Source organism: Microcaecilia unicolor, chromosome 11, assembly GCF_901765095.1.
Source record: "Microcaecilia unicolor chromosome 11, aMicUni1.1, whole genome shotgun sequence".
Classification (NCBI taxonomy): domain Eukaryota; kingdom Metazoa; phylum Chordata; class Amphibia; order Gymnophiona; family Siphonopidae; genus Microcaecilia; species Microcaecilia unicolor.
In genome coordinates this window covers 126,205,187-126,232,795 of record NC_044041.1, presented here as the reverse complement: position 1 = coordinate 126,232,795, position 27,609 = coordinate 126,205,187, and the positions used below count along the sequence as shown (strand labels likewise).

At 44.5% G+C, this 27,609-nt stretch overlaps 1 protein-coding gene across 4 annotated transcripts in view; it reads right to left on the bottom strand.

Moving 5' to 3' along the window:
* The window catches only part of DPF2 (double PHD fingers 2), a 183,906-nt gene that overhangs the window by 52,021 nt on the left and 104,276 nt on the right, over positions 1-27,609 (bottom strand). For all 4 annotated transcript variants that reach the window (XM_030217954.1, XM_030217955.1, XM_030217956.1 and 1 more), the window contains 4 exons: positions 11,962-12,099; positions 11,539-11,667; positions 8,988-9,100; positions 6,157-6,238 (listed from right to left, as the gene is read on the bottom strand). In XM_030217954.1, coding sequence (XP_030073814.1) covers positions 6,157-6,238; positions 8,988-9,100; positions 11,539-11,667; positions 11,962-12,099 — 462 coding nt within the window. The remainder of the gene's footprint in view (positions 1-6,156; positions 6,239-8,987; positions 9,101-11,538; positions 11,668-11,961; positions 12,100-27,609) is intronic.

Genomic DNA, 27,609 nt, shown 5'->3' with positions numbered 1-27,609 from the left:
TGTCCACAGATCATAACCTATCAATAACAGATATAAAATGGTCAGAAGCACCTTGGAACCACCACAAACTGAACCTATCCCTAAATTGGCGAAAGAAGGGCTCAAATCGTACACTAGAACAAACAACTTACACTATGAGAGGGCAAAAAGATCCAAAATATTCTGGCAACAGATATATGACAACGAATGGACAACACGAACTGACTCCATACACTATCTCAACCACTGGGAGGCTAGATTATTATTATTATTATTTATTGCATTTGTATCCCACCTTATCCCACCTATTTGCAGGCTCAAAGTGGCTTACATAATTTTCTTACATACAGTTAATCCTGGATGTCAGGTACAATTATTGTTGTGCAGAGATTAATTAAGGGAAGAAGTAGAGAGAAGAATGAAAGAATTTAATAGGTATATTAGACGATGGTTTTCAGAGGTGGATTAGTAAGGTTCTGGGTTTTCATTGTAGGCTTTGTTGAAGAAATATGTCTTGAGGGATTTGCGAAAGATAGTTGTTTCGTTGATTGTTTTCAGGTCTCTAGGTAGTGCGTTCCATAACTTTGTGCTCATGTAGGAGAAGGTGGTATCATGCATCGTCTTGTATTTTAATCCTTTGCAGTTGGGGAAGTGCAGGTCGAGAAATTTGCGGGATGATTTTGAGGCGTTTCTGGGAGGTAAGTCCACAAGGTTTAACATGTAGATTGGGGCGTCTCCGTGAATGATTTTGTGTACTATTGTGCAGATCTTGAATGCAATACGTTCCTTAAGTGGGAGCCAGTGGAGTTTCTCTCTTAAGGGTTTTGCGCTTTCATATTTGGTTTTTCCAAATATGAGTCTGGCCGCAGTATTCTGGGCAGTTTGGAGTTTTTTGATGTTCTGCTCTTTGCAGCCTGTGTACAGTGCATTGCAGTAATCGAGATGACTTATCACCATTGACTGTACCAGGGTGCGGAATATGTATCTCGGGAAGAAAGGTTTTACTCTTTTGAGTTTCCACATGGAATAGAACATCTTTTTCATCGTGTTTTTCACGTGAGCATCGAGACTGAGGTTTCGATCTATGGCTACTCCTAGAATTTTCAAGTTTTCAGAGATAGGCAGAGAACAGTATGGTGTGGTTATGGTAGGAAAGCTTTTTGTGTTATGTTGTGAGGTGAGAACAAGACATTGTGTTTTTTCTGCATTTAGTTTCAGTTGGAATACATCTGCCCAGGAATGCATTATTTGGAGGCTTTGGTTAATCTCGTTAGTAATTTCATTTAGATCGTGTCTGAACGGAATGGAGATCTGCATATATGTAAGGGTTGAGGTTTTCAGTTGCTAGATGTTTAGCCAAAGGTATCATCATCAGGTTGAATAAGGTTTGTGAGAGGGGGGATCCTTGGGGTACTCCACATTCAGGTGTCCATGGGGGTGATCTGTCCGCTTTCGTTGTTACTTGGTATGATCTTGTGGTCAGGAATCCTTTGAACCATTTGAGAACTGTGCCTCCTATTCCGAAGTATTCTAGTATATGTAATAGTATTTCATGGTCAACCATGTCAAAGGAACTGGACATGTCGAATTGTAGGAGGAGTATGTTGTTGCCCCTTGCTATTTCTTGTTTAAATGAGTTCATTGCAGACACTAGCACAGTTTTGGTACTGTGATTTGACCAAAATCCTGATTGAGATTCGTGGAGAATTGAATGGTTATTTAGGTATTCAGTAAGTTGTTTTGTTACTATACCTTCCATGAGTTTGGTTATGAGTGGAATAGATGCTACTGGTCGATAGTTGGTTAGGTCCATTGTACTTTTTTTAGCATCTTTCGGTAGCGGTGTAAGTAGGATGTTTCCTTTGTCCGTGGGGAAGAGTCCATTTTGAAGTCTATAATTTACGTGATTCGTGATGTCTATTTTGAATTGTTTGGGTGCTGATCTTATTAGACTGCTATGGCAGATGTCTAATTTACATTGTGATTTGGCATATTTTCCAATCCAGCGTGAGATTTCCTTTAATGAAAGTGTGTCGAAGTTGGTCCATGATCGATCTGCTGGGTATTCCCCGGGTTTTGGGTCCAGACATTCAAGGATATTTGTGTAATTTGCTTTATTGCTGGGTATTATGAGTCGGAGCTTACTAAACGAAATAGCACCCTTAAAGACAAGAATATCAAAAAGACAAAACTCAATACCATGGTTCAATGATACATAAGTACCACCATACTGGGGAAGACCAAGGGTCCATCAAGCCCAGCATCCTGTGTCCGACAGTGGCCAATCCAGGCTTCAAAAACCCGGCAACCCCTCCCCCCCCCCCCGAAAAAAAAATTTAATAATGTTCAATAGACTTTTCCCTTGATGAATTAAAAAAAACTCAAAACACAATCCAAAAAACTTGAACAAGCATGGAAAAAAAACAAAAAACATACACTCAATGCATGGAAACAAATACACAGAAAATACAAATATGCAATTAGACAAACCAAAAGGTCCTACTACAAGACTAAACTAGGACCGGATAACAAAGATATAAAGAAACCATTTCAACTCGTAAATAAGTTACTAGACACCACCCCTGTCACTACATCCAACACAAACATCCCATCCGCAGACAAACTGGCTACCTACTTCAAGGACAAAATAACAAAACTACGCAGTACTCTTCCTCATCACAACACTGACATAGAAAACTTCTTCGATGACCTAGATCTATTCCCGGGCGGATACCCAGCTGACCGTATCTGGTCTACATTCAATCTACTCACCACTGAATCAGTTACACAAGCGACTCATAGATTCGCCAACACCCACTGCAAACTGGACATATGTCCCAGTCATCTACTTAAATCCGCCCCCAGCCAATTCATAGAAGACCTCACATCCCACCTAAACTTCACGCTACAAGGTTTCTTCCCCGAGGAATATGGTAACATCCTACTTACCCCACTACCAAAAGACACTAAGAAAAAAAAACGACCTCATCAACTACCACCCAGTTGCGTCTATCCCTCTAGTAGTAAAATTGATGGAGAGCTTGGTGACCAAACAGCTTACGGAATACCTGGGCAAGCACTCAATACTACACAACTCACAATCAGGATTCCACTCCCACCATAGTACCGAAAATGTCCTAGTCACTCTCCTGGCCAAATTCAAACAGGAAATAGCCATAGGTAAAAGCATACTTAAGTATTGCCATACTGGGAAAGACCAAAGGTCCATCAAGCCCAGCATCCTGTTTCCAACAGTGGCCAATCCAGGTCACAAATACCCAGCAAGATCCCAAAAATGTACAAAACATTTTTTCTCCGAGGACAAGCAGGCTTCTTGTTCTCACAACTGGGTGACGTCCATGGCAGCCCCAGGAATGGAAATCTTCCCCAGCAACAAAAAGTCTTGTTCAATTTGACAAGTCGAGCGCATTCAACATGGTAAACCATAATATACTATTAAGACTCCTTGGCCACTTCGGGATTGTTGGTAACGTACTCAACTGGATCAAGGGCTTTCTCACCACCAGAACATACCAAGTAAAATCAAATTCAAACATATCACCACCGCGGACAGCAGCCTGTGGAGTACCTCAAGGGCCACCATTATCACCAATACTCTTCAACATGATGATGATCCCACTGGCAAAATCCTTATCCAATCGAGGCCTTAATCCATTCAGCTATGCAGATGATGTTACAATCTACATTCCCTTCAGACATGCCTTGACTGAAATAACCAATGAAATCAATAATGGCCTGAACATCATGGACTCTTGGGCAAACTCATTCCAACTGAAACTGAACACTGAAAAACACACTGCCTTATCCTCTCATCTCAACATAACAACCACAAACCCACAACCATAAACACCCCAGAACACACACTCCTTATTTCAGACAGCCTAAAAATACTCGGAGTCACAATCGACCGCAACCTCACTCTCGAGAGCCAAGTAAAAGCCGTAATAAAGAAAATGTTCTACTCAAACGAATAAAACCTTTCTTCCCGAGGGATACCTTTCGCAAACTAATACAATCAATGTTCCTAAGCCATGCAGATTATTGCAATGGAATCTATGCGGGATGCAAAGAACAACTTTAGTGCCTACAAACCGCAAAACATACAAACAACAGGTACAGACTAGAAGGACAGGCTCTGGACTGATCCTTTGAGACTACAGGAAAGAAAAATATGAGGTAAGAACTAATTTTACCTACCATTATGTCTCAAAGATCAGTCCAGATCTGTGGGATGTAAAAACGCAGTCAAGTTGGGTGGGCCACAGAAACCCACACTGAGGCCACGTCCGAACGAGCAACAACATCCATGCAATAATGCTTCAAAAACATATGACGGGAGGACCATGTGGTAGACCGACAAATCTCTTCAACAGAAACAGTCCACACTTTCACAAACGACATCGACAGTGCCCTGGTCGAGCGCGCTTTCACAGATTGAGGCATACTCTTCCTCAACAACGGGTAGGAGGAGGAGATTGCCTCTTTAAGCCAGCAGGCAATGGTAGCCTTAGAGGCCCTCATTCCTTTCCAAATGCCCGCAGTAAGGACAAAGATGATCCAAGGCAAAAATCGTTAGTAACCTCCAATTAGCAAAGGAGAGCGTGTCGAACATCTAGGAGATGCAAGGAGGCAAACTCTGCCCTACAATCACCCCTGCAAAAGGATGGGAGGAAAACCAGTTGATTGACATGAAAGAAGGACATCACCTTGGGCAGAAAAGAGGGCCCAGCCAGGATGGTCACGCTTGCTTTCAAAAACTGGAGGAACGGAACCCTACATGACAAAGCCTGCAGCTCAGAAACCTGTCTGGTCGACGACATGGCAACAAAAAAACAAACACAAACACGATCTTCAAAGTAAGATCATTAAGCAAGGCCTTGTATGGCAGTTCAAAAGGTAGCCTCTGCATTGCCTTCAGCACCAAGGTAAGACTCCACTCTGGCCAAACTGGCTTCCACGGAGGATTCCCTGTAGGAAACAAACCACATCTGGATGTGCAGCAAAGAACAAATTCTCCAGACGCACCCGGAAACATGCCAGAGTGGCCACATGCACATTAAGAGAATTAAGTGCCAATCTCTTCATAAGTTCATCTTGAAGGAAAAACGTGAGCCAGGGAAGCATCAAACAAAGCAATGGCCCGCTTGCCGCACCAATGCTCAAAAGTTTTCCAAACCCTGGCATATGCTGCTGACGTCGAATATCTACCCGCATACAAAAGGATAGTAATCATCTCCTCCGTCCGAACGGGGCCCGCTCAAGTGCCCGGCCATAAGACCAAAATGGGAGGGCTCCTCCATCAAAATGTGTGGTTGGTCAATGAGTAGGAAGGCAGCCAAATGGTAAGAACAGCAGACTAGGAACCAGGGAAGTCAGGTTCAAATCCCACTGAAATGCCTTGTGTGCTTGGGCAAGTCACTTAACCCCTCATTGCTTCAGGTACAAGCAGACTAAGTCCTTGGGATCACAGAAATATTTACCACTACTGGAAAGGCATGAGATAAACACAAATGAATAAATAAATAATGAAGTGGTCTTCTACTGGAGATGGTAGAGACTAAGATTTCTTAAGCATAGGACAAAGATGGGGGGAGGGGGGAGATGGAAACGCTAAAGACCAATTGGGTCTGCCTCAAGCAGGATAAGAATAGGAAACTGGCATGTGGATGAAATTTACGATTTTATTCTGCCAATATATTTCAATTTAAAAGAAGGAGTGGAGTAGCCACCTAATGGTTAGAGCAATAGGCAGAGAACCAGGGAAGCCTGGTTCAAATCCCACTGTGGCAACTTGTGATCTTCAGGCAAGTCACTTAGGTACAAACTTAAGACTGTGAGCTCTCCAAGGTCAGAAAAAATACCTACTGTATCTGAATTCACACTGCTTTAATAGTTTTCGTGCTTGTAGGTGGTATATAAATAATATAGAAACTGTACCCATAATTCTGTATTACGACAAAACTGTCCTTTTCTGAGGCTGAATTTAGAGGGTGCTGAATTAAGAGACCTCCCACTTTCTCATGCTCCTATTATCTTACAGTCCATTTCTGTTCAAGGACTTTATGATACAGTGCTTAGGCATGGAAAGAGAAAAACTTTACTCTCAAAGCACTAACACAAGGTTAAAAAAAAAAAAAAAAAAAAAGCAGAGGTTACCTTCTGGGGGCTCAGACATGGGAGGGGTCAGACAATACATGTGATATCCTCGATCACAATCATCACAGAACAGCAACTGGTCCTACACACACAGAAAGAAAAAGACACACAGCTTCTGTTAGACAGTACTGCTCAGGGAGAAAACATCAGTGCTCTCCCATTGCCTCCATCTCCTGAGAAAATACTGAGGGGGATTTCATGCAAGTACAAAAAGGAATTTCTCCCCCTCCTCATACATCCCTAGCCAGAAAAATAGGAAGAAAACATGCACACATCTGAAATACCTCAGATCTTTCAGGGCTATATTCTGGTACATGCATTTGGTCCAAAGAAATGGAATAGATAGTATCCATAATGTACATCAGCCTTTCCCAATTTTTTAAACAGCAAGTACCCCAGACTTCCGATAATTTGTACAAGTATCCTCAACAAGACCCCAGTGCTGTGCAAAACATTCCACAACTAATTTTTAACCAATAATTTTGAAAGAGAAAGGAGTAATGGAAGCAGGTGGGAACCCAAACTGTGAGGTAACCATTGAGAGGAGGGAAGATTGTGGCTGCCTTATCTAAAAAGGGTATGTCTGCTGTCCTAACATCTCATCCCCACAAATATAGTACTGGTGGTTTTGATTTTTTTTGTGTGTGTGGGGGGGGGGGGGGGGGGGAGGGATAATGGGAGGCTCCAGCACAGTATTCCCTTCCCTCTAAAAAACAAAAACAAAACATAAATAAAAAACATAGGGGTTTGGCAGCTCTAACCTAACACCTCCTGACCACCAACAAAATTGCCAGCCACCACTGATAGTAGTGTTTCTGTGGTGGGTGGAAGGATGCAACATACCACTTCCTTTCCTCCACAAAAGCAACAGGGGCTTGGCATCTCCAATACAGAGCCGCCCTCACATCAACATTACCTGTACCTCCTCCATTTACCTTCTGCCCATCACCTGAATTGCAAGTCTTCTGAACACTGTGCCCTGAAGCTTCCCCCCTCTCTTATTTTTCTGTTCCACCCCTTTTGTTCCCACCCAGAATCTCCCTTATCTTCTCCCCCCCCCAAGCACACTACACCCAGTAACTTTCCCTTCTTCCCCCTGACTTGCCACTCCTTGTTCCCTCAACTCCATTCTCCTCCCCTTCTACCCCCTACCCTAAACCCCTTTCCACCCACTATCAGCAATCCCTCTTCTACCCCTCCCCCGATCCTTACTCCTTTCTTGCCTGTCACACCCTATCTCCACCTTATCCAGCATCAGTATCCCCTGCCCTTTCCCATGCTAACATTGTCCAGAAGATTCTTCCTGCCCTATTTCCCTCACAATCTCTTACCCCTGCCTTGCCAATACTGCTCCTCTCTCTACTCCCTCATCACTTATTTTCTGGCAGGCTTTTCCTGCTTCATCTTCACCCATATCACTGTTCATCTCTCTTCTTTATCCTTCACATCCCCACTACCTCTTTCCTGCTGCCTTCCCTTCCTCTGACTCTCTCCCACTGTCTTCAATCTCATTCCTTTCCATCTTCCTTCTACCCTCCTGCTCCATTCTATCTTTCTCCCCATCTATGTGCACAGCCAACAGCATGGTCCACAGGGACTCAAAGGATGCAAAGTGCTGCTGAGCCCTGTGGTCCTCTCACCCTACTATCATGCACTTCCACTTTGAAATAGGAAGTGCACCAGTAGAGTGAGAAGGGAGTCATAGGAACTGGTAAAACTGCACATGCTCAGAAGCCATGCAGCCTGTGTTGTTTGGCTAGAATACTCAAAATGAAGGCAGAAAGGAGGGCTCTCCTTTCCTATCAGGCACCACGTAGTGAAGCCAGCTCTCTTGGCTCTATCCAGGGCTGGTGTTCAGGGATCATGCCCAACTCTTCCACCCTCCGCTCCCAAATGGTAATGTAGTGTAAGCTCTCAGGGTGGAAGGGGAAGTGGCTTCAACAGTAGTGGGGGCTGGTAAGGCACACGGTAACAACAGGTGGGAGGGTGAGCGTGGAGCAGTTTTGCATTATTCATTCATCCCATGTAGCAGCAATCAAGTAACCTCTGCTTGTGATGTGCATACACTTCCCCATGGCTAGGAATACTAGAGGTTGGTTCCAGTCGAGGATACATGCTTCCCACTGATGATGTATTGTACTTTCTTATTTGCTGTTGGTGCTGTTTTCTTCTTCCCTGGACATCTCTCTTTAGGAAGATGGTGAGTGGCAATAATATATTACTTACCATGCCACTGACAGAGCTGCCAGCTCTCAAATCAGGCCTTGAAAAAAAAAAAAGACTAACCCATCCCGAAAATTCAGCTCCTTCTTCACCTTTTTACTTTAGCTTTATGTACTGCCTTCAGCTGGGAATGTGAGGTGCCAGCATTAGAAAACAAGTGAGCACAGGACCATTGTGCTTGCGCTTGTGGGAAAATGTGGGATATAAATGCGCTAAAATAAATATAAATAAATAAAAGCTCCATGTTGTAAAGAATTGTGGGGGAGGGTTGGGAGGAAGAGTTATGCTGGTTTCACAGGCCCCGGGCTCAAGTACATCTTTCCCCACTGACACACTAAGTTGCTGGTTTCCTGATAAGAAAAGCAGTGGCACCAATGGACAACATGAACAAAGGGAACATGTCTACTCCTGGGGATGGTGGTGGAATGCCAATAGTATTGCTGTTTTAAGATCCCGAGCAGCCATTGGCCTTCTATTAGAACTAGTCAGTTGGCAATCCTATTCTAGTTCAGTAGAACTATAGGCTTGATTTAGGTATTGTTACCACCTTCACTGTTCCATCCCATCGCACTCTCTCCTATTGCCAGTCCAGGCAAAATGGTACTCACATCATTTTCTGAGGTCCCACAGATGTTACAGCACTTGCACTCAATGCACTGCCAGCGATATGTCTTCACTGCTGCCATCATTACTGGGGTGAACTGGAGACAGGAAGGGTGCCCTGTACATGGACAGAGGCTTTTACTGTTTGCATAACATGTTCCAAGTTCTTCAGTTGGATTTTATTTTAAATTTGGTACTGGATGTTCATATGACTGCAAACATTAGACCTCTCGCTCCCCTGGCACTGAAAGGTGGAGGCTCCATTTATAAACATAACAGACAATACATATTTGCTATGAGGAAAATATTCAGAAGCATTAGTGCAGTTAAAAGATAACCTGGCTATTTTTATCCATAGATTCAGCAGGCATCATGGATTTTTGGTTGTTCTTAAGAGTTAAATGTTTCACTGAATATCCAGCTAGCTGCTCAAATTTAGTATATGTGTATTCACTGTGCTGTCAAAAAGATACCAATCCCCTTCTTGTCAGTGAATAAATTAAATATTTAAGTGCCAGCTGGTTCTCCTAGCTGCTCACACCAATGTTCAGCTGAGCCAGGATGAAATAAGACTGCCCTTTTCTAGCTGGGAAGTGAAAGTTCAGACTTTGTTTGCTGTTTGTTTTTTTTAACAGATGAAGGGTTGTGTTTTCATTTATTTTAACACCTGGAGGTGATCAGGAACAGTGCCTGGTGTGCTGAACACACTATTTAAAAAAAAAAAAAAGTTTTAAATGCCAGAAGACAGGGGAACCGTTCAGATTTAGGCCTACTTCTGGAGTGCTTAGATTTAGCCAGCCAAGGCCCAGATGCACAAAGGTCTCCGTAAAGAATCCGTCTGTATTTCCACCTCAATTTACTGATTTGGAAATACAGAGCAACTCACAAAGCGAATCGCATGCAAATGAGCTGCTTGATACTTTTGCGAACAGGCTCATTTGCATTTGTTGGTCAACTGAGCATGCGCAGCCAATCGCTAAGCACGGCTGCTCTGCGTATGCTACAGACGACTTTCATACATGCAGACATGCTGCGTGTAAGAAAGCAGTACAGGTAGTCTTTTTTTGGTTTTGCAAGCACAAGTGCTGGGTTGATACAGTAGGCACTGTGTCATTTCATGTAACGTCTCTCTAACCCCACTCTCTGCAGCTCAAGCTGTCCAGAAGTATTTCTCCAGAAAGCTGCTCTGCTTATGACCTTGGGCATCAGGGAACACTGGAAGGTCCAGAGTGTAGATGTTTTCAAGGGATCGGAGCACGAAGGGGTCCTACCTAGATCAGAAACAGAGAAAGAAGCTGATGTGCCTGGTCTGTCATGAGAGCTAGTGGCATGGCTGTTAAATTCATGTAATTTCAGCAGCTGTGTGTGATGCCTTTGTGAACTAGAGAATGTGTGTACAAATCAGCTTAAAAGAACACATCAAACATACTGTAAACTGGCTGCCTGCAAAATGCCATAATGCAAGGAGTGCTTCTTATCTGGTTGAACGCGACAAAACAAGCAGATAGGCGTGCAGGAACAGGAGAGGGAGCAACCCTAGAGAACAGGTCACCCATCCGTTGGGAAGGGAAAGTGCAGGGAAGGGAAGGCACATAGGAATACTGGGGAAGCAATGTGGATACTGGAAACAACAGCTTCGCAGCTCCACTTTTGCCTTGTTTTGGTTTGGGACGAGTGGGGGAGGTGGACATCAATTTTCAGCTCCTGGCATGATGAGGAAGTGGAAAATAAGAGGAGCTGCTCAGCAAAGGTCCTGATCTTCTGCTGATTCATCCCTCCACTGTTTCAGCTGTCATTCCAGGCAGTACTGGCAGCTCCTGACCACCTGTTAAATTTCCTATGGTAAAGATAGGGGCTGCTTCTGTACATCGCTGTAAAAATGGCTGTGCATCGTTTCGCATGCACATTTAAATGGTAAGTAGCTCATTTTAATTTCTTAGCATGCAATTATCGTTAGCTGCTACGACAGTAGAATAGCCTGCAGAACCCCTTTGTGCATGTCTTGCTGAACTCTATGCTCGCTAAACCTGCTATAAATGGTTTAAAAACCAAGTTGCTGCCTTATTAGGTTTTGTGCATCTGGGTCCAAGTTAGGATGCTGGTGCTGAAAATCAACATTAGCTGCCTAGCTTTCCCCCCAGCCTAATCAGAATTTGACCAGCTAAAGTTAGCCACCAAGTAAAATTTAAGCAGGTAAATGTAGCTTAGCTTGAGCTATTTTTAAAGGCTTTGATCTAGTTGGCTAAGTCTTTACTTAGCCTCTTTGAATACTGATCTCAATGCAACATGCACTGCACATCGGCTAATATGGCTTGAAAATAAATGTTCCAGGTTTGTGCTCATGCAAGCCACAATCCATCTGACATGGTAGCAACTGTTGAGCATCAAGGAAGTAAAAGATGATAGATATTAGATCACACTTCAGCACAAGTCCATTACAGAACCTTAAAAAAGACAAAAACCCTTTTCAAAACTGCCTACTGAGTTATTTTGCAGTTTGCCACAAGTGTCAGTCACAGCCCTGAAAGACATTTCACTGCCCGTACTAAACTGTACCTGATCGTCCACAATCTGAACAGGAGACCAGCTCCTCTGGCTGCCCTGTTTTCTTATTGATTTTGGAGTCTCCCAGACAGAAGTCACAGTAATTGTTGGGCAGGGCTAAACCATCAGGTCCTTTCTTAGCTATTCAACAGAAATACAAAAAAGTAGATGTTACTCTTTCAGATGTCAGGTGACGTTAAAATATATGCCCAGGGGGATGGCACAGGGTTACAGCTCTTTTGTAACATGACAAAATTCCACATCCAGTTATCAGTGAGGCAAGGGATCAGTGCTTTTACTGTTAGCCTACAAGTAAAGTTGCAGAGCTACTGTAATGCCAGCAGTTGTGAGGCTGGCAGGAACTGTAGTATCTAGAAATGAAACCAAGGTGCAGATCCACTTGCTGTGATAGAAGGGAGATGGGGGTCAACTCACACTTCTGCTCCTCAGATCGATGTGAAACAGGTATGGGAGAGTGGGAATCCTCCTTGTCCTCTCCCTCTTCCTCAGCTAAGTGTGAGTGAGCGTAGTGGTAGCTAAGGCCAGGCCGGTTCTTGTAGCGCTTTCCGCAAACTGTGTGGAAAAGGAAATAAAAATACAGCATGAAACAAACTCCATAATGCCCAGCAACAGAACACAAAGATGAACTGGACATGTGGGTATGAAATGTTTTCTTTAAATTTATTAGCTAAAGGATAGGAGAGCTGAAGTAGGCTTAATTTCACTATATGGGGGAAGGGGGAATCTACAAGAACTCTTCTAAGACTAGCTGTTCAATTTTCACTAATCTAGCCTTCAAACATTCAGTTGAAGCTATTGCTATTCAAGGAGTTGTCACCAGTTATTGGATGAAGGGCTTTGCATACTTTTTCACACAAAGATATTTATTGTCGCATAATCAAAATATAACCCCACTGAAAAAAACAAAACAAAAAGGGTATAGTTCTCTCTCATTAGGGTTTAGGATATAATCATGTTTTGAGCATAAATTATATAGGGATTTATATATTTCTCAGCAAAACTGAAATCTACTATAATAAAACTCACCCTCAACGTTCTGAAGACAACGTTCTGAAGTCACTCAGTCACTCACTGAAGGGTTCATCATGGATTCATGGTGGTGAAGCCACAACACTGACTATGTCTCTCTGCCCCGCCCTCGTATGACGGACCAATCAGAAAAAACACCCTCAACATTCTGAAACACAAAGGACCATCACAACACCGTTCCCAGGCAACACTAGGCAACGTAAGACGGACCAATCAGAGGAAACTACGTGACAATAAGGGAGGAGCATTCCCCAGCAGAATGGCTCATTATCTGTGCAGCACGGAGAGCACAGAACCACCGCTGGAATGAGAGAAGAATATTCCTGCTGTGGGTATGTGCAAAAATAGACCGGGGGGGGGGGGGGGGGGGGAGGGGGGGGGGGGGAGAAATTTTTAAATGCCTAATGCCAGTACTGAAGAGTGCCAGAGGGCCTATAGCACAGACTATATTTGGGATCGCTTGACATGGAGTCAGAGGAGCCGGAAAACAACGTGCCCATCACCATCTGGGACGTGGGCGAACAGGACAAGCTGCGGCCCAGCTGGAAGGATTACCCACGACCCAGCCAGCAGCAAACAGTGACCAAGGAAGGGGGAGGAGTACTCCTTCCCTTCCTAGGAATCGCTGGAGACTGGCTGCCAAACTAACGAAACAACCGCACACCGACGCACCACCTCTATCACTCGAAAGGCATCCACTCTTTCTTCAACAGAAATGCAAACTAATAATACAAAACAAACAAAGAATACATGGTTTCTCAGGTGGCTGCAGGTAACTCCCCACCCCCTTCCTCTTCCCCTTTTGCCGAAGCGGCCAAGGACGTGCCCAACCATCCCCAGCCTCAGGCAAGCTGTCTCCCACCTAGGGGATTCCCCGAGCATCCGGAAAAAGACGGCGCTGATTCCTGCAGCGCATAAATGTTCCAGCATTCCCCTGCAACCAGCCTGAAATGGACCAAACATACCGGATCACCCCCGACGGCCCGAGACCGTGCTCTTCTCCCTTCCGCCAACTTAAAACAACCATCCCCCATCCTCAGGCAAGCCGTCACCCACCTCCAGGATGCCCAGAACCCCAGCCCAATGGAAAAAGATGGCGCTGCTTCCAACAGCACATTTCTCTTCCAGCATTCCCCTACAGCAGCCCTGAAACGGCCAAAAAATACCAACAGACAAAGAACGTGCTCCTCTACCTTCCGCCCATCTAAAACAACACTGCTGCCTCAGCACAACACAAAAAAAAAAACATGGAAAAAAAAAACAACACTCAACAAAGGCTGACCCCCCTACAACCACATTTACATTTCACCAACAGAAAGACCCCCCTCCATAAACCTCCTTGACAGACAAAACCACACACACACAATACAACAGAAACACACCCTCAAAGCCACACACCAATCCAACCCACTTTGCCAGCACAGCACAGCACATCCCCCAACCCCCAACCAAAAAACAAAACAAAACAAAAAAAGACACACATCAACAACCTGCACACACACCGCACCCTCACACACTCACACACACACAAAATAACTCTGTGACACATACACACAAACACACAAAAAAAACCACAGGCTAGCGCCCGTTTCATTGGTTTCGGAAACGGGCCTTTTTTTTACTAGTTTTATATATTTATAGTTTAATAAAACATGAGAAAAAGTCCCAACTCCCCAGGCCCAGGAATGACCTACCACAGAACAGAAAGTTCTACTTTGTCATATGTAGGAAATGATTACAACCCCAGAAGGAAGTTCCCTGCACAGGTACAAAAAAAATGACCATATACCAAGGAGTCTCTCCTTGCACATACATGCAAGAACTGACCAGAGGAGATTCCATCAAAGTCTGTGTTTCTTATGTTCGGGTCTATTCACTAAAGCACAGCAAACCATGCAAACTATAAAGTGGGTTAACACACAATCACTGTGGACCATTTTTTTTTTAATAAGTGATTCTTTAACTTCAAAACATTTACCTGGGCCACCATGCTTTAATGAATAGCCCTGACTGTATTAACATTTCATCATCCCAAACTCAGTAGGACTCCTCAGTCTGTTCCTCATTCCTGGTCAGGCAATCTAACCAGCTTTAATTTTCAAAGCCTGACAGACAATTGTACTTCTGTAATAGGAAACCACACATAAAACAGGATGAGAGTCCTGGGACTTCAGGGAACCACCTCGATGTAGGACGGTTACAGAAGGATGGTTTTTAAGAGGAACCCACATGGCTAGATCCTTCTTATTTCCCCCCCCCCCCAAACCCACCTCCCCGCTCCCCCCGTTTTCTATTTCTGTTGATGGCTCTCTCATTCTCCCTGTCTCCTCAGCTCGAAACCTTGGGGTCATCTTTGACTCTTCTCTCTCCTTCTCTGCTCATATCCAGCAGATTGCCAAGACCTGTCGTTTCTTTCTTTACAACATCCGTAAAATCCGCCCCTTTCGTTCCGAGCACTCTACCAAAACCCTCATCCACACCCTTGTCACCTCTCGTTTAGACTACTGCAATCTGCTTCTTGCTGGCCTCCCACTTAGTCACCTCTCCCCTCTCCAGTCGGTTCAAAATTCTGCTGCCCGTCTCGTCTTCCGCCAGGGTCGCTTTACTCACACTACCCTTCTCCTCAAGCTGCTTCACTGGCTCCCTATCCGTTTTCGCATCCTGTTCAAACTTCTTCTACTAACCTATAATGTACTCACTCTGCTGCTCCCCAGTATCTCTCCACACTCGTCCTTCCCTACACCCCTTCCCGTGCACTCCGCTCCATGGATAAATCCTTCTTATCTGTTCCCTTCTCCACTACTGCCAACTCCAGACTTCGCGCCTTCTGTCTCGCTGCACCCTACGCCTGGAATAAACTTCCTGAGCCCCTACGTCTTGACCCATCCTTGGCCACCTTTAAATCTAGACTGAAAGCCCACCTCTTTAACATTGCTTTTGACTCGTAACCACTTGTAACCACTCGCCTCCACCTACCCTCCTCTCTTCCTTCCCGTACGCATGAATTGATTTGCTTACTTTATTTTTTTGTCTATTAGACTGTAAGCTCTTTGAGCAGGGACTGTCTTTCTTCTATGTTTGTGCAGCACTGCGTACGCCTTGTAGCGCTATAGAAATGCTAAATAGTAGTAGTAGTAGTAAAAATCCTTCTCCATCCCTCAAACCACAAATCAGCTAAATCAAGGCTACTATATTTAATTGCTCTATTAGTAGGAGATCCCAGGGGAGGGAGGAGGCAGAGTTTAGTTGGAGTAGAAATGAATCAGATAATGCAACATTTGCTCATTTTTCCTTGAGTACTATCAGACCAGTCCAGAAAAAAGGAGAAATTAGATCTTATCTGCTAATTTTCTTTCATTTAGTCTAGCGGTTCCCAAACTTTCTAGGGTCACGGCGCCCCTAGGCTACACATTTCTTCTCAAGTCCCACCCCCATTGCTGCTGCAGCCAATGGTACCAAGTCCTATCTTCCATCCAGCTTGTGCCCACATTCTCTCCCTCCTCCATCCAGCTTCTACCCACCTCTCCCCCTTCCATCCAGCTTCAGCCCCCCCTTCTCCATCCAGCTTCTATCCACCTCTCCCCCTTCCATCCAGCTTCAGCCCCGCTTCTCTCCCTCCTCCATCCAGCTTCTGTCCACCTTCCCTCCCCCTTCCATCCAGCCTGTCTCCTCACTCCCTTCTGCTCAGCTTGTCTTCTTTCTCTTCCCTCCAGCCTAAACCCATCCCTCCCCCCCGGCAATCCAGCATCTGCCTCCTCTATACCCTCTCTCCCCCCCCCCCCCACCCCTGCTGCTTCTCTAGAACAATAGCAGCAACAAAGCAAGCTTAAAAGTGTCTCCCCTCCACCTTAACAGGAAACTAACCTTCTTGTTGCGGGTTGCAGGGTGGTTTATTATGCTGTGGTTCAGTAGCAATCTAATGCAGCAGTTCCCAAACTGTGCACCGCAGTAAGACTGCTACTAAGAGCTGGAGCACAGCATAACAAACCATCCTGCAACACAGAACAAGAAAGTTAATTCCCAGATTACCGGTAAGAACAAGCTTGTTTTGCTGCTGCTCATAGAGAAGCACTAGCAGCGGCTTGGCTGACGGTGGGAGGAAAGTGAAGAAAACATGTTGTGGCACCCAAGCGAGTTCGCTGCAGCACCCTAGGGTGACACAGCACACAGTTTGGGAACCGCTGCTTTAGCCCCATGAAATCAGTCTAGAACTTGTGGTGGTTGGGCCCAATAGCTAGCAGGTGGAGATAGAAAAACTCTGAAATGTGACTGCCCTATAAGGGCTATATGTAGTTTAGACTTCAGTACTTCACAAACAAAGCAGTGGAAGCCTGTGAAACCTTCAAACACAAACTGATTTGGACGTCTCTGTGAGATGGACGTCCAAGTGCCGATTTATGTCTCTTTTTGGATGTCCATCTCTTTCGAAAATGAGCCTGATAGTAACATAGTAGACGACGGCAGATAAAAACATGTACAGACCAAACTCATTACACATGGTATATGATACTTCATATGTATACCTGACCTTGATTTGTCCTTGCTATTATCAGGGCACAGACTGTAGAAGTCTGCCCAGCACTGGCTTTGCTTCCCAATTACCAGTGTTAGCACCCAATCTCCACTAAGCTTCTGTGAATCCATTCCTTCTAAACAGGATTCCTTTGTGTTTATCCCATGCATTTTTGAATTTCATTACAGTTTTCATCTCCACCACCTCCCATAGGAGGGCATTCCAGGTATCTACCACCCTCTCAGTGAAAAAATACTTCCAGACATTATTCCTGACTCTCACATGTGGGTGACATCATCCATGGAGCTTGGTGTGGACACTGCCATAGTGAACTGTCACTTTAAATTTTAAGGCAGAGCCCCCACTGCACATGCTTGTGTGCCTTCCTGCTCGAGCACAGGACCAGCAGTACAATACTAAAGCTAAAAAGGCAGATCCAAGGGGAAGCAGGATAGATGTGAGAATATATGCCTGCTGTCCTCAGACAACACCTGCTACAGGTAAGTAACTTTGCTTTCTCCGAAAACAAGCAGGCATAATATTCTCACATGTGGGGCTCACCAGCTACCAGGCTCACAATTTAAATGAATCTGGTAACTAAAAAAAAAAGTTAGCCTGGTGGAAAGAAAAAAGAGCCAGAGGGCAGAGTTTACACTAAAGTGGTAAAAAATATTCTGCAAGACTGCTTGACCAAACCAGCTACTCCACCTAGAATGATGCTCTACACAATAGTGAGCAGTGAAGATGTGGATAGAAGACCATGTTGCCACCTTGCAAATTTCTTCAATGGAGGTGCGCAGAAATGGGCTACTGAAGCCACCATTTCTCCTACATCAGCACGCAACTATGGAATGCACTACCAAATGCCATAAAACAACGCACGACCTGGCAGCCTCCCGGAAATTACTAAAGACCAACCGAGATTGGGAGGCAGGGCTGGTGTTTGGGTGGTGGGGCTAGTTCTGGGCAAGACTTCTACGGTCTGTGTCCTGAAAATGGGGCTAGTTCTGGGCAAGACTTCTACGGTCTGTGTCCTGAAAATGGCAGATACAAATCAAGGTAAGGTATACACAAGAAGTAGCACATATGAGTTTATCTTGTTGGGCAGACTAGATGGACCGTGCAGGTCTTTTTCTGCCGTCATCTACTATGTTACTGTTCAAAAAGACATACCATGATGATCCTTCATAAATGACCTGACATCAAAACTCTACCAGAACCAGACAAAATCGAACCCTCTATACCTGTTTGCTTCAATCAATTTGTCACTAATGAACGTTAATGCATTACCCCCTTATCTCTCACGCCTGAAATGTACTGTTTATCTAACTTACTTTATAATTTATTTTAACATTTATGAGCTTTAAATGTAATACTACTTTGTATTTCTCTTTCCGGAAATGGCGATCGCCATTATGGCATAATGTAAGCCACATTGAGCCTGCAAAAAGGTGGGAAAATGTGGGATACAAATGCAACAAATAAATAAATACACTGTGAACAGTAGCACAGCCATGAAGGGTCAAGCCCAGCCTAAGCATACATGTAGGAGATACGGTCAGCCAGCCAAGTAGAGACAGTTCTTCTGGTGGTGGGAATACCTAATCTGTTAGGGTCATAGGATATAAAAAGCTAGGAAGACTTCTTATGAATTTAGTACACTCTAGATCATATGCGCTAGAGTATGCTTGAGGTCTAAGGTATGCAGTGCCGATTCTCCAGGAGATGAGAGTATAGCTTAGGGAAGAAGACAGGAAATACAACAGACTGATTATGGTGGAAGTCTGATACCACTTTACGGAAAAATTTGGGGTAGGTTTGGAGCACAACCCTGTTGCGGTAGAACTTGGAGGATCTTCCCCAAGGGCTTTAAGTTCGCTGATTCTTCTGGTAGAAGTGCTATTAAGTCCAAACAACAAAAAAAACAGCACCAGGGGTCTCAAAAAAGGGGACACAATTCTTTAATTATACACTTTAAGAGAACAGTCTTCAAAAAAGACCTGACACGGGCCGTGTTTCGGCGCACAGCGCCTGCGTCAGAGGTCAAGATGGTAGCAAGAAAATGTGTCGATAAACTCAGTATAAATACTGGATGCTATGTAAGGCAGCGATATGTATTCCTCCACACGCGTAGTAAGATAGTAATGCTCCCCTTCAATATTGTAGAACAATATTGAAGGAGAGCATTAGGAGAGCATTACTATCTTACTACGCGTGTGGAGGAATATATATCGCTGCCACACATAGCATCCAGTATTTCTACTGAGTTTATCTGCACATTTTCTTGCTTTTTTGAAGACTATTCTCTTAAAGTGTATGATTAAAGAATTGTGTCCCCTTTTTTGAGGTCCCTGGTGCTGTTTTTTTGTTGTTGTTTGGACTTCCTTTTGTACTCTGCTCCCTCTCTCTGCTGTACTACAGATAGAAGTGCTATTAAGAACACTACCTTATATGTGAGGAACTTCAGAAAACAGGAATGAGTGGCTCAAATGGAGGTTTCATGAGAGAATAGCACTGAGATCCCACACCACCGGAGGTGCTTTGATAGGAGGTTTGGTATGAAATAAACCTTTCATAAATCTAATTATAAAGGGATGAATGGAAATTGGCTTGTTATCAACTCTAGAGTGAAAAGCGCTAATGGCACTTAAGTGTACTCTGAGTGAGTTAGAGGCCAGAATCAGAGCAGTGGAGAAGATACTCCATAAGGGTAGAAAGAGAGCATGTAACTGGGTCATGTGTTCTGGCTGTATAGCGGAGGGAAAATCTTCTCCACTTGAAACAGTAACATTTCTGTGTAGAAGGTTTCCTAGAGGCTAACAATATTCTAGAGATGACTTCTGGAAGGTTTAAAAAACTTAAGTCTACTTCGTCAAAAACCAACTGTCAGAGTTGGAAAAGGATCTAACCTCAATGGTTCCTTGGACGATAATTCTAGGAGAAGAAGGAACCAAATTTGACATGGCCAGTAGGGATGTAGTTTGAGAAGAGTTTTCCCTAAGAGAGGCAGTAGGGGAAAGGCATATAGAAGATCTGTACCCCAGTGGAGAAAGAAGGCATTTGAGGCTATACGATTGGCAACACAGAGCCTGGAACAAAAGTGGGGAAGCCTATGATTCTGAAAATAGGCGAACAGGTCTATCGCTGGGGTTTCCCTCTGTTTTATTTGGCAAGCTACAGGCATGCTGAGGGACCATTTGTAAGGATAAAGGACTCTGCTCAATTTGTCTGCCAAAGCTGTTTGCCAGCTAGGTAAATAGCTCTTATGGAGATGTTTTGAGAAGCTGTCCAAGTCCATATCTGGATTGTTTGTTGACAGAGGTAGTAAGAACCTGTTCCTCCCTGTTTGTTCAGGTAATACATTGCAATCTGGTTGTCTGTGCGAACGAGTATTATCTGATGTGGTCTTGGAAAGTTCTGAGCGCATTCCAGACTGCTTGCAATTTCATGAGATTGATATGATGTAGCTTCTTCTGTGGGGACCAAGAACCTGGTGTGTGGAAACTATCGAGGTGAGTACCCCCAACCTACCATGGAGGCATCCATGGTGAGGACTTTGCGATGTGGAACGGGATGAAACAGAAGTCCCCATGTAAGATTCTGGGAAATCATCCAACACTGTAGAGTGTCGTAGTTGTGGGGTATCTTGAATACGGTCTGACAGTAATACCATGGCTTGGGACCACTGGGAGGAGAGTGTCCACTGAGGAATTTGGAAATGGAGTCGAGCCAATGGTGTTACATATACTGTTGACATCATGTGACTGAGGAGGCAGAGCATCTGACGAGCAGATACCTGGGTGGATTTGGAAATCTGAGAAGAGAGATGCATTATGTTGTCTGCTCTTGGTTGAGAGAGAAAGGCTCAACCCTTGATGTCCAGGAGAGCCCCAAAGAACTCTAAGGTTCGACAGGCTGAAGATGTGATTTGGGGTAATTTACCACAAGTTCTAGGAACCTTATGGCTGACAGAATTGAAGTCTGTGCCACCTCTCGGGAGGCTGCCTTGATTAAGCAGTCATCGAGGTAGGGGAAGACGTGTATTCCCCACCTGTAGAGTACTGCAGCTACTACTATCAGGGATTTTGTGAAGGCTCGAGCCGAAGCCAAGCCGAATGGTCAGACCTTGTACTGATAATGTTGAGTTCCACAGCAGAAGTGTAGGAACTTTCTATGGGCAGGGAGGATAGTATGCAATCTAGAGAGTAAAGCCAGTCATCGAGTTGGATCATGGGAAGAAGTGATCCCAGAGAAACCATGCAAAATTTTTGTTTGAGTAGGAATTTTTTTTAACATATTATTAACGCATTGGGAACTCAATACAATAAAAACAGAGAACATCATAACCATGTACATTCTATGAATGCTTACCATAATTAAACAAAGTTGAACAAAGTTTAACACCCCCCTCCCCTCCCAGATGAGGAACTAGAGTCCACAGTGGAGCTAGGACCATGGAACATTAATGTAAAGCGAAGCAGAAGAAAGGCAATATAGTCTAGGAGGTTGAGGCAGCAGCAGTCCAAGTCATATAAATGGTCCATTATCTTGTGATAGGATGTTAGACGATTACATTTGTGAGCCGTGAGTTGGGACATCAAACAATAATAATGCACTTTTTTCAATACAGTCTCAAGTGGTGGAACTGCAGATTGCTTCCAAAGTCGTGCCAATACGGTCTTGACTACCGTGAAGACATGTGTCACCAGAGAGTGTATGTCTTTCGGAATGCCAACAACTTTATAATGAAAAAGCAGCAATCAGCACGCAGTGGGTAGGAGACCGGCAAAAAAGTATTACGTTTCTGCAATAAAGCTGTCCAGAAAGTCTGTACTGCTGGGCATACACATCAGATATGAAAGAACGACCCTTACTCCCCACAATTAAGCCAAGACAGTGGAGAGCCAATTTTGTAAATCCGAAATAACCTCTATGGAGTATAATACCACTGGTAAAAGATCTCATAGCCATTTTTGATCACAGGGGTGGCAATATAAATCTTAAACAGATAATGAAAAATCTTTTCCTATTGGTTGGGGTCATAAGTATGACAAAAGTGTTTCCCATTGAGCAATATATGTCTGAACCCATGTAGAATCCTGTAACAGAGCTTTGTGCAGTTTAGAGACCCCCCTTTTCCCATACCTGGCCAATTCTACAGAGGTTTCAGCCAAAGATAGATCATCCTTAGCTCTATGGAGCAGGAAGTCTCTTAGCCATCTATAGTGAAAAAAGTCAGAGTTGGGCAGCTCATACTCATCTTGGAGTTCAGAAGTTCACCCTCAACCCAAACCTCTTCCAGGGTGCGCAAAGATCTGGCAGATCAATGAGCATATATTTTGTCTGTCAACCCAGGAACAAAATAAGGGGCATGCTGAATAGGTGTATTACAGTGACATTGTCTGTTTGGGAAGAACAGAGATTGTATCTTAAACCAAATTAATAAGGGAGCCCTCATCAAGCAACCCAGCCTAGTCAGCAATTATCTCAAGTGTGGTAAGGGAAGCCAGGAAAGAGCCCATAGAAGGAGCAGTCTTGGGAAATGCTGATTTAATCTAGCCCATGGATTACTGGAGCCATGTTGCCAGATTGCAGTAATGCCGCTTGGTGATAAAGTTCAAAACGAGGTACTCCCATACCTCCATTGCTCTTTAGCTGATATAAAAAGTCCGGCAGCCCACTCTTGGGAGTTTCCATTTCCAAATGTATGCAAATGCTTTTTTCTTTAAGGCTAAGAAAAAGGATTTCAGAACAGATAGTGGAATAACTATAAACAAAGTAGTCTGGGGAGAACAATCACCTGAAGTGCAGATGTGTGTCCCACCAAGGAAACTTGAAGACTTTCCCAGCAATCTATTCTGCAAACAGCTCCTTCAATTTAGGAGGAAAGTTTGAATCATGGATTGAGTTGGAATTTTGTTTAAATCTCGGATGTCAAGAATTGGTCAAACTCCCCCAGTCTTTTTTGGTATAAGGAAGTACATAAGTACATAAGTATTGCCATATTGGGAAAGACCAAAGGTCCATCGAGCCCAGCATCCTGTTTCCAACAGTGGCCAATCCAGGTCACAAATACCCAGCAAGATCCCAAAAATGTACAAAACATTTTATACTGCTTATCCCAGAAATAGTGGATTTTGCCCAAGTCCATTTAATAACGGTCTATGGACTTTTCCTTTAGGACGCCGTCCAAACCTGCTAAGCTAACTGCCTTTACCACATTCTATGGCAACGAATTCCAGAGTTTAATTACACATTGAGTGAAGAAACATTTTTTCCGATTCGTTTTAAATTTACTACATTGTAGCTTCATCGCATGCCCCCTTAGTCCTAGTATTTTTGGAAAGCGTGAACAGACGCTTCACATCTACCCGTTCAACTCCACTCATTTTATAGACCTCTATCGTATCTCCCCTCAGCCACCTTTTCTCCAAGCTGAAGAGCCCTAGCCGCTTTAGCCTTTCCTCATAGGGAAGTCGTCCCATCCCCTTTATCATTTTCGTCGCCCTTCTCTGCACCTTTTCTAATTCCACTATATCTTTTTTGAGATGCGGCGACCAGAATTGAACACAATATTCGAGATGCGGTCTCACCATGGAGTGATACAAAGGCATTATAACATCCTCATTTTTGTTTTCCATTCCTTTCCTAATAATACCTAACATTCTATTTGCTTTCTTAGCCGCAGCAGCACACTGAGCAGAAGGTTTCAACGTATCATCAACGACGACACCTAGATCCCTTTCTTGATCCGTGACTCCTAACGTGGAACCTTGCATGACGTAGCTATAATTCGGGTTCCTCTTTCCCACATGCATCACTTTGCACTTGCTCACATTAAACATCATCTGCCATTTAGACGCCCAGTCTCGTAAAGCACTCTTGTAATTTTTCACAATCATCCCGCGATTTAACGACTTTGAATAACTTTGTGTCATCAGCAAATTTAAGTACCTGGAGTAAAACCCTCGATCTCTGTCTGAGGGAGGAACTGGTTCTACTGCATTCTGCTGGAGGACGGCAGAGTGCTCCTCCCGAAGTACTATCATTTGGAAGGATTTGAAACGAGATTCTCTTGGTGGATGGTCAGGAGGTCTTTCTTCCCCCAACACAGAGTCGGAGGTTATGAGGGGCCACCTCTGTTGAAAGAGTATTAAGTCTGCCTCCTACTGGCAGGTCACTTGGCACGGACAACTGGACGGTGGACAATGCTCTATAGGAAGGAGTCAAAAATTGGGTTGTTGTTTAGACTGAGAAGGATTCTGTGATTTCTGTCCCTGTTGCTGTCATGGACATGAGCTTTGGGGCGTAGTTCTTTCAGATGGAGGAGTGGGGGTCTAACAACTCTTAGAAATATAAAATTGGTGTGCTGAAAACCTCCTGCAAATCTTCTAGAAGAGACAGCAGAAGTCTATGGTCTGGACACAAAATACTATCTGTACTTTTTTAATTAAGTCAGCCACTTCCTCGACTTTATCACCAAACAAATTATCTCCACAACAAGGGACATCTGCTAGTGATGGCGAACCTTTCAGAGACCGAGTGTCCAAACAGCAACCCAAAATCTAATTATTTATCGCGAAGTGCCGGTACTCATTATAGGCGGGGTCACCATATATGACTCCACCCCTATGATAGCCACACCCCCTTACACCAGCCACGGTGCATATAAACAGACATCATTGAAAATATTATACTAGTATAGGAGAAAAAAATAACATGATTTTCTTTCATTATAAATCATTTCTGTAAGTTGTTACAGCTCCAGTATACCCAGTGCAAAATAAGACAGCAGATGTAAATTCTCAAATTGGACATATTCCAAACACTAAAATGAAAATAAAATGATTTTTTCTACCTTTGTTGTCTGGTGATTTTGTTTTTTATCCATATTGGTCCTAGTCGCTGATTCTGCTGCTCTCTATCTGTTCTCTTAACTCCGTTTCCAGGGCTTCCTTTCCATTTATTTCTTTACTTTCCTCCTTTCTTCTTCATTTCTTTACTTTCCTCCTTTCTTCTTCATTTCTTGCCCTCCATCCATGTCCAGCAACCCTCCTCTCCCCTCCAGCCACAAATGTCCAGCCACCCTCCTCTCCAGCCACCCTCCTCTTCCCCCGCCCTCCCTCCCAGCACCCAGCATCAGGCCGCCAGCCCTCCCATCCAGCACCCAGCCTCCCTCCCTCCCACCCAGCATCAGGCCTCCCACCCAGCACCAGGCCTCCCTCCCACCCAGCACCAGGCCGGCCGCCCTCTCACCCAGCACCAGGCCTCCCTCCCTCCCACCCACTCAGCACCCAGCATCAGGCCTCCCTCCCTCCCAACCACCCACCCAGCATCAAGCCTCCCTCCCTCCCACCCAGCGGCACCCAACACCAGGCCTCCCTCCCTTCCAGCACTAAGCATTAGGCCTCCCACCCACCCAGCAGCACCCAGCATCAGGCCTCCCTCCCTCCCACCACGCAGCAGCACCAGCCAGCATCAGGCCTCCCTCCCACGCAGCAGCACCCAGCATCACGCCTCCCTCCCACCCAGCACCAGGTCTACCTCCCTCCCACCCAGCACCAGGCCGGCCTCCCTCCCACCAAGCCGCTTGCCCTCGCTCCCTCCCTCTTCCAAACAAGCATCAGCCCGCCCGTCCTCCCCCCCCCTCCCTCCCAGCACCAGGGCCCCCCTCCTCTGAAACTGAAAAAGCGTACCGGGTTAAGGCAGCGTCGGCAGTGGCAGCGAAAAGCGTGGTCTTCACTCGGCGCGCTTCCCTTCTCTCTCAAGCTCTGGTCCCGCCCATGAGAGACAGAAGGGAAGCGCCCCGAGTGAAGACCACGTTTTTCGTTGCCACTGCTGCCTTAACCCGGTACGCTTTTTCAATTTCAGAGGAGGGGGAGGGGGCCCTGGTGCTGGGAGGGAGGGGGGAAAACGGGTGGGCTGATGCTTGTTTGGAAGAGGAAGGGAGCGAGGGCAAGCGGCGTGGTGCTTGGTGGGAGTGAGGCCAGCCTGATACTCGGAGGGAGAGAGGGAGAGTGGGCGGAGCGGACCAGCGACCGGCGTGTGTGCCAAGGGAGAGGGCTCTGCGTGCCCTCTCTGGCACGCGTGCCATAGGTTCGCCATCACTGTGCTAGATGCTCGTCGACAGCAGATTTGAGGTCAGAGACCCTAAAGCCGGGAAAGATGCCGCATTGCTATTTCTAAGGCGGAAATGCATGAAGAAACATCAAAGGCCTGTCTTGCCAGATATTTATGACAATCTAGAAGTTTCCTGTGAAGTTTTCAGGCGAAAGGAAGTCTGCAAAGGAGAGAGTACTCTTGTATTAGCAACTTTATTAGATTATCACTTTATTTTATTTATGTATTTATTTATTCTTGTACCCCAGTTATCTAAAAACAAGTGTTGACACCAGTAATTCGTGTGATTAGGCATACCATTTATTGAACAGGTATGTTTTTAGCTCTTTTCTGAATTGAAGATAGTTTGCAATGTTTCTTATGACCTTGGGAATTGAGTTCCACCATTTGGAACCCAGATAGCTAAATCCAGCTGTATTCATGGATTTGTAGATTAAGTTTTTATAGTTGAGTAGGTGTAGCAGTAAGTAGCTGCTGGTTCCTAGGCTTGCATTTCTTAATGACAGTTCAATCAGGTCTAGAATGTAATCAGGAGACATGCCAAACAGTATTCTGAAAATCAACGTGCTAGCTTTAAAAACAGTCTGGCCTTAATTGGTAGCCAGTGCAGCTTTGCGAGTAGTGGGATTACTCTTTCATATTTTGACTTTTTGAATATCAGTCTTGCTGCCGTGTTTTGAACAGTCTGAAGAGATTTTAGAGTGTTTTCTTTGCACCCTATGTATGCTGCATTACATTATTAGCATTTGTACTAGTAGCCGAAATGATTGTCTTGGAAAATAATCTCCGATTCTTCTGTTTCCATAGGGTTCTGAAGTAGAGTTACCATATAGCTCCAGAAAAAGGAGGACAGATTGAGCCAGTTTGGGTTTTACTTCCATTGCTTTCAATGGACGCAAAACCCAGACTGGAGCCATATGGTAATCCTATTCTGAAGCACTTTGAGGTGACTGCTGAGACTTGATTTTCTAGCGACAGATGTTTGTCGAGGATAATTTCTAATACTTTTAGTTGTGTTTCGATTGGGTATGTTTGTTGGTCGACTCAGAAGTTTTGGTATGAAGTGGGATTGCGTGAACTAGACAGAACTAGGAATTTTATTTTATTTGTTACATTTGTATCCCACCTTTTCCCAATTAGTAGACTCAAAGTGGCTTACATAGTTCCGGAGAGGTGGTCCAATGTGAACAAATACAGTGTAGGGGTACTATTACAGTGACAAATACAGTAAAGAAGTATTGGTAAATAGGTTGGGATGATTCAGACAAAATGTCAGGGTGATCATGCATCAGGGTTGAGTTACTGTCAGTTTCCTGATTAAATTGCCATATTTCAATATTCGGTAATTATGTCAGTTCTGTGGGGTATGCCTTCTTGAACAGGTGGGTTTTTATCTTTGT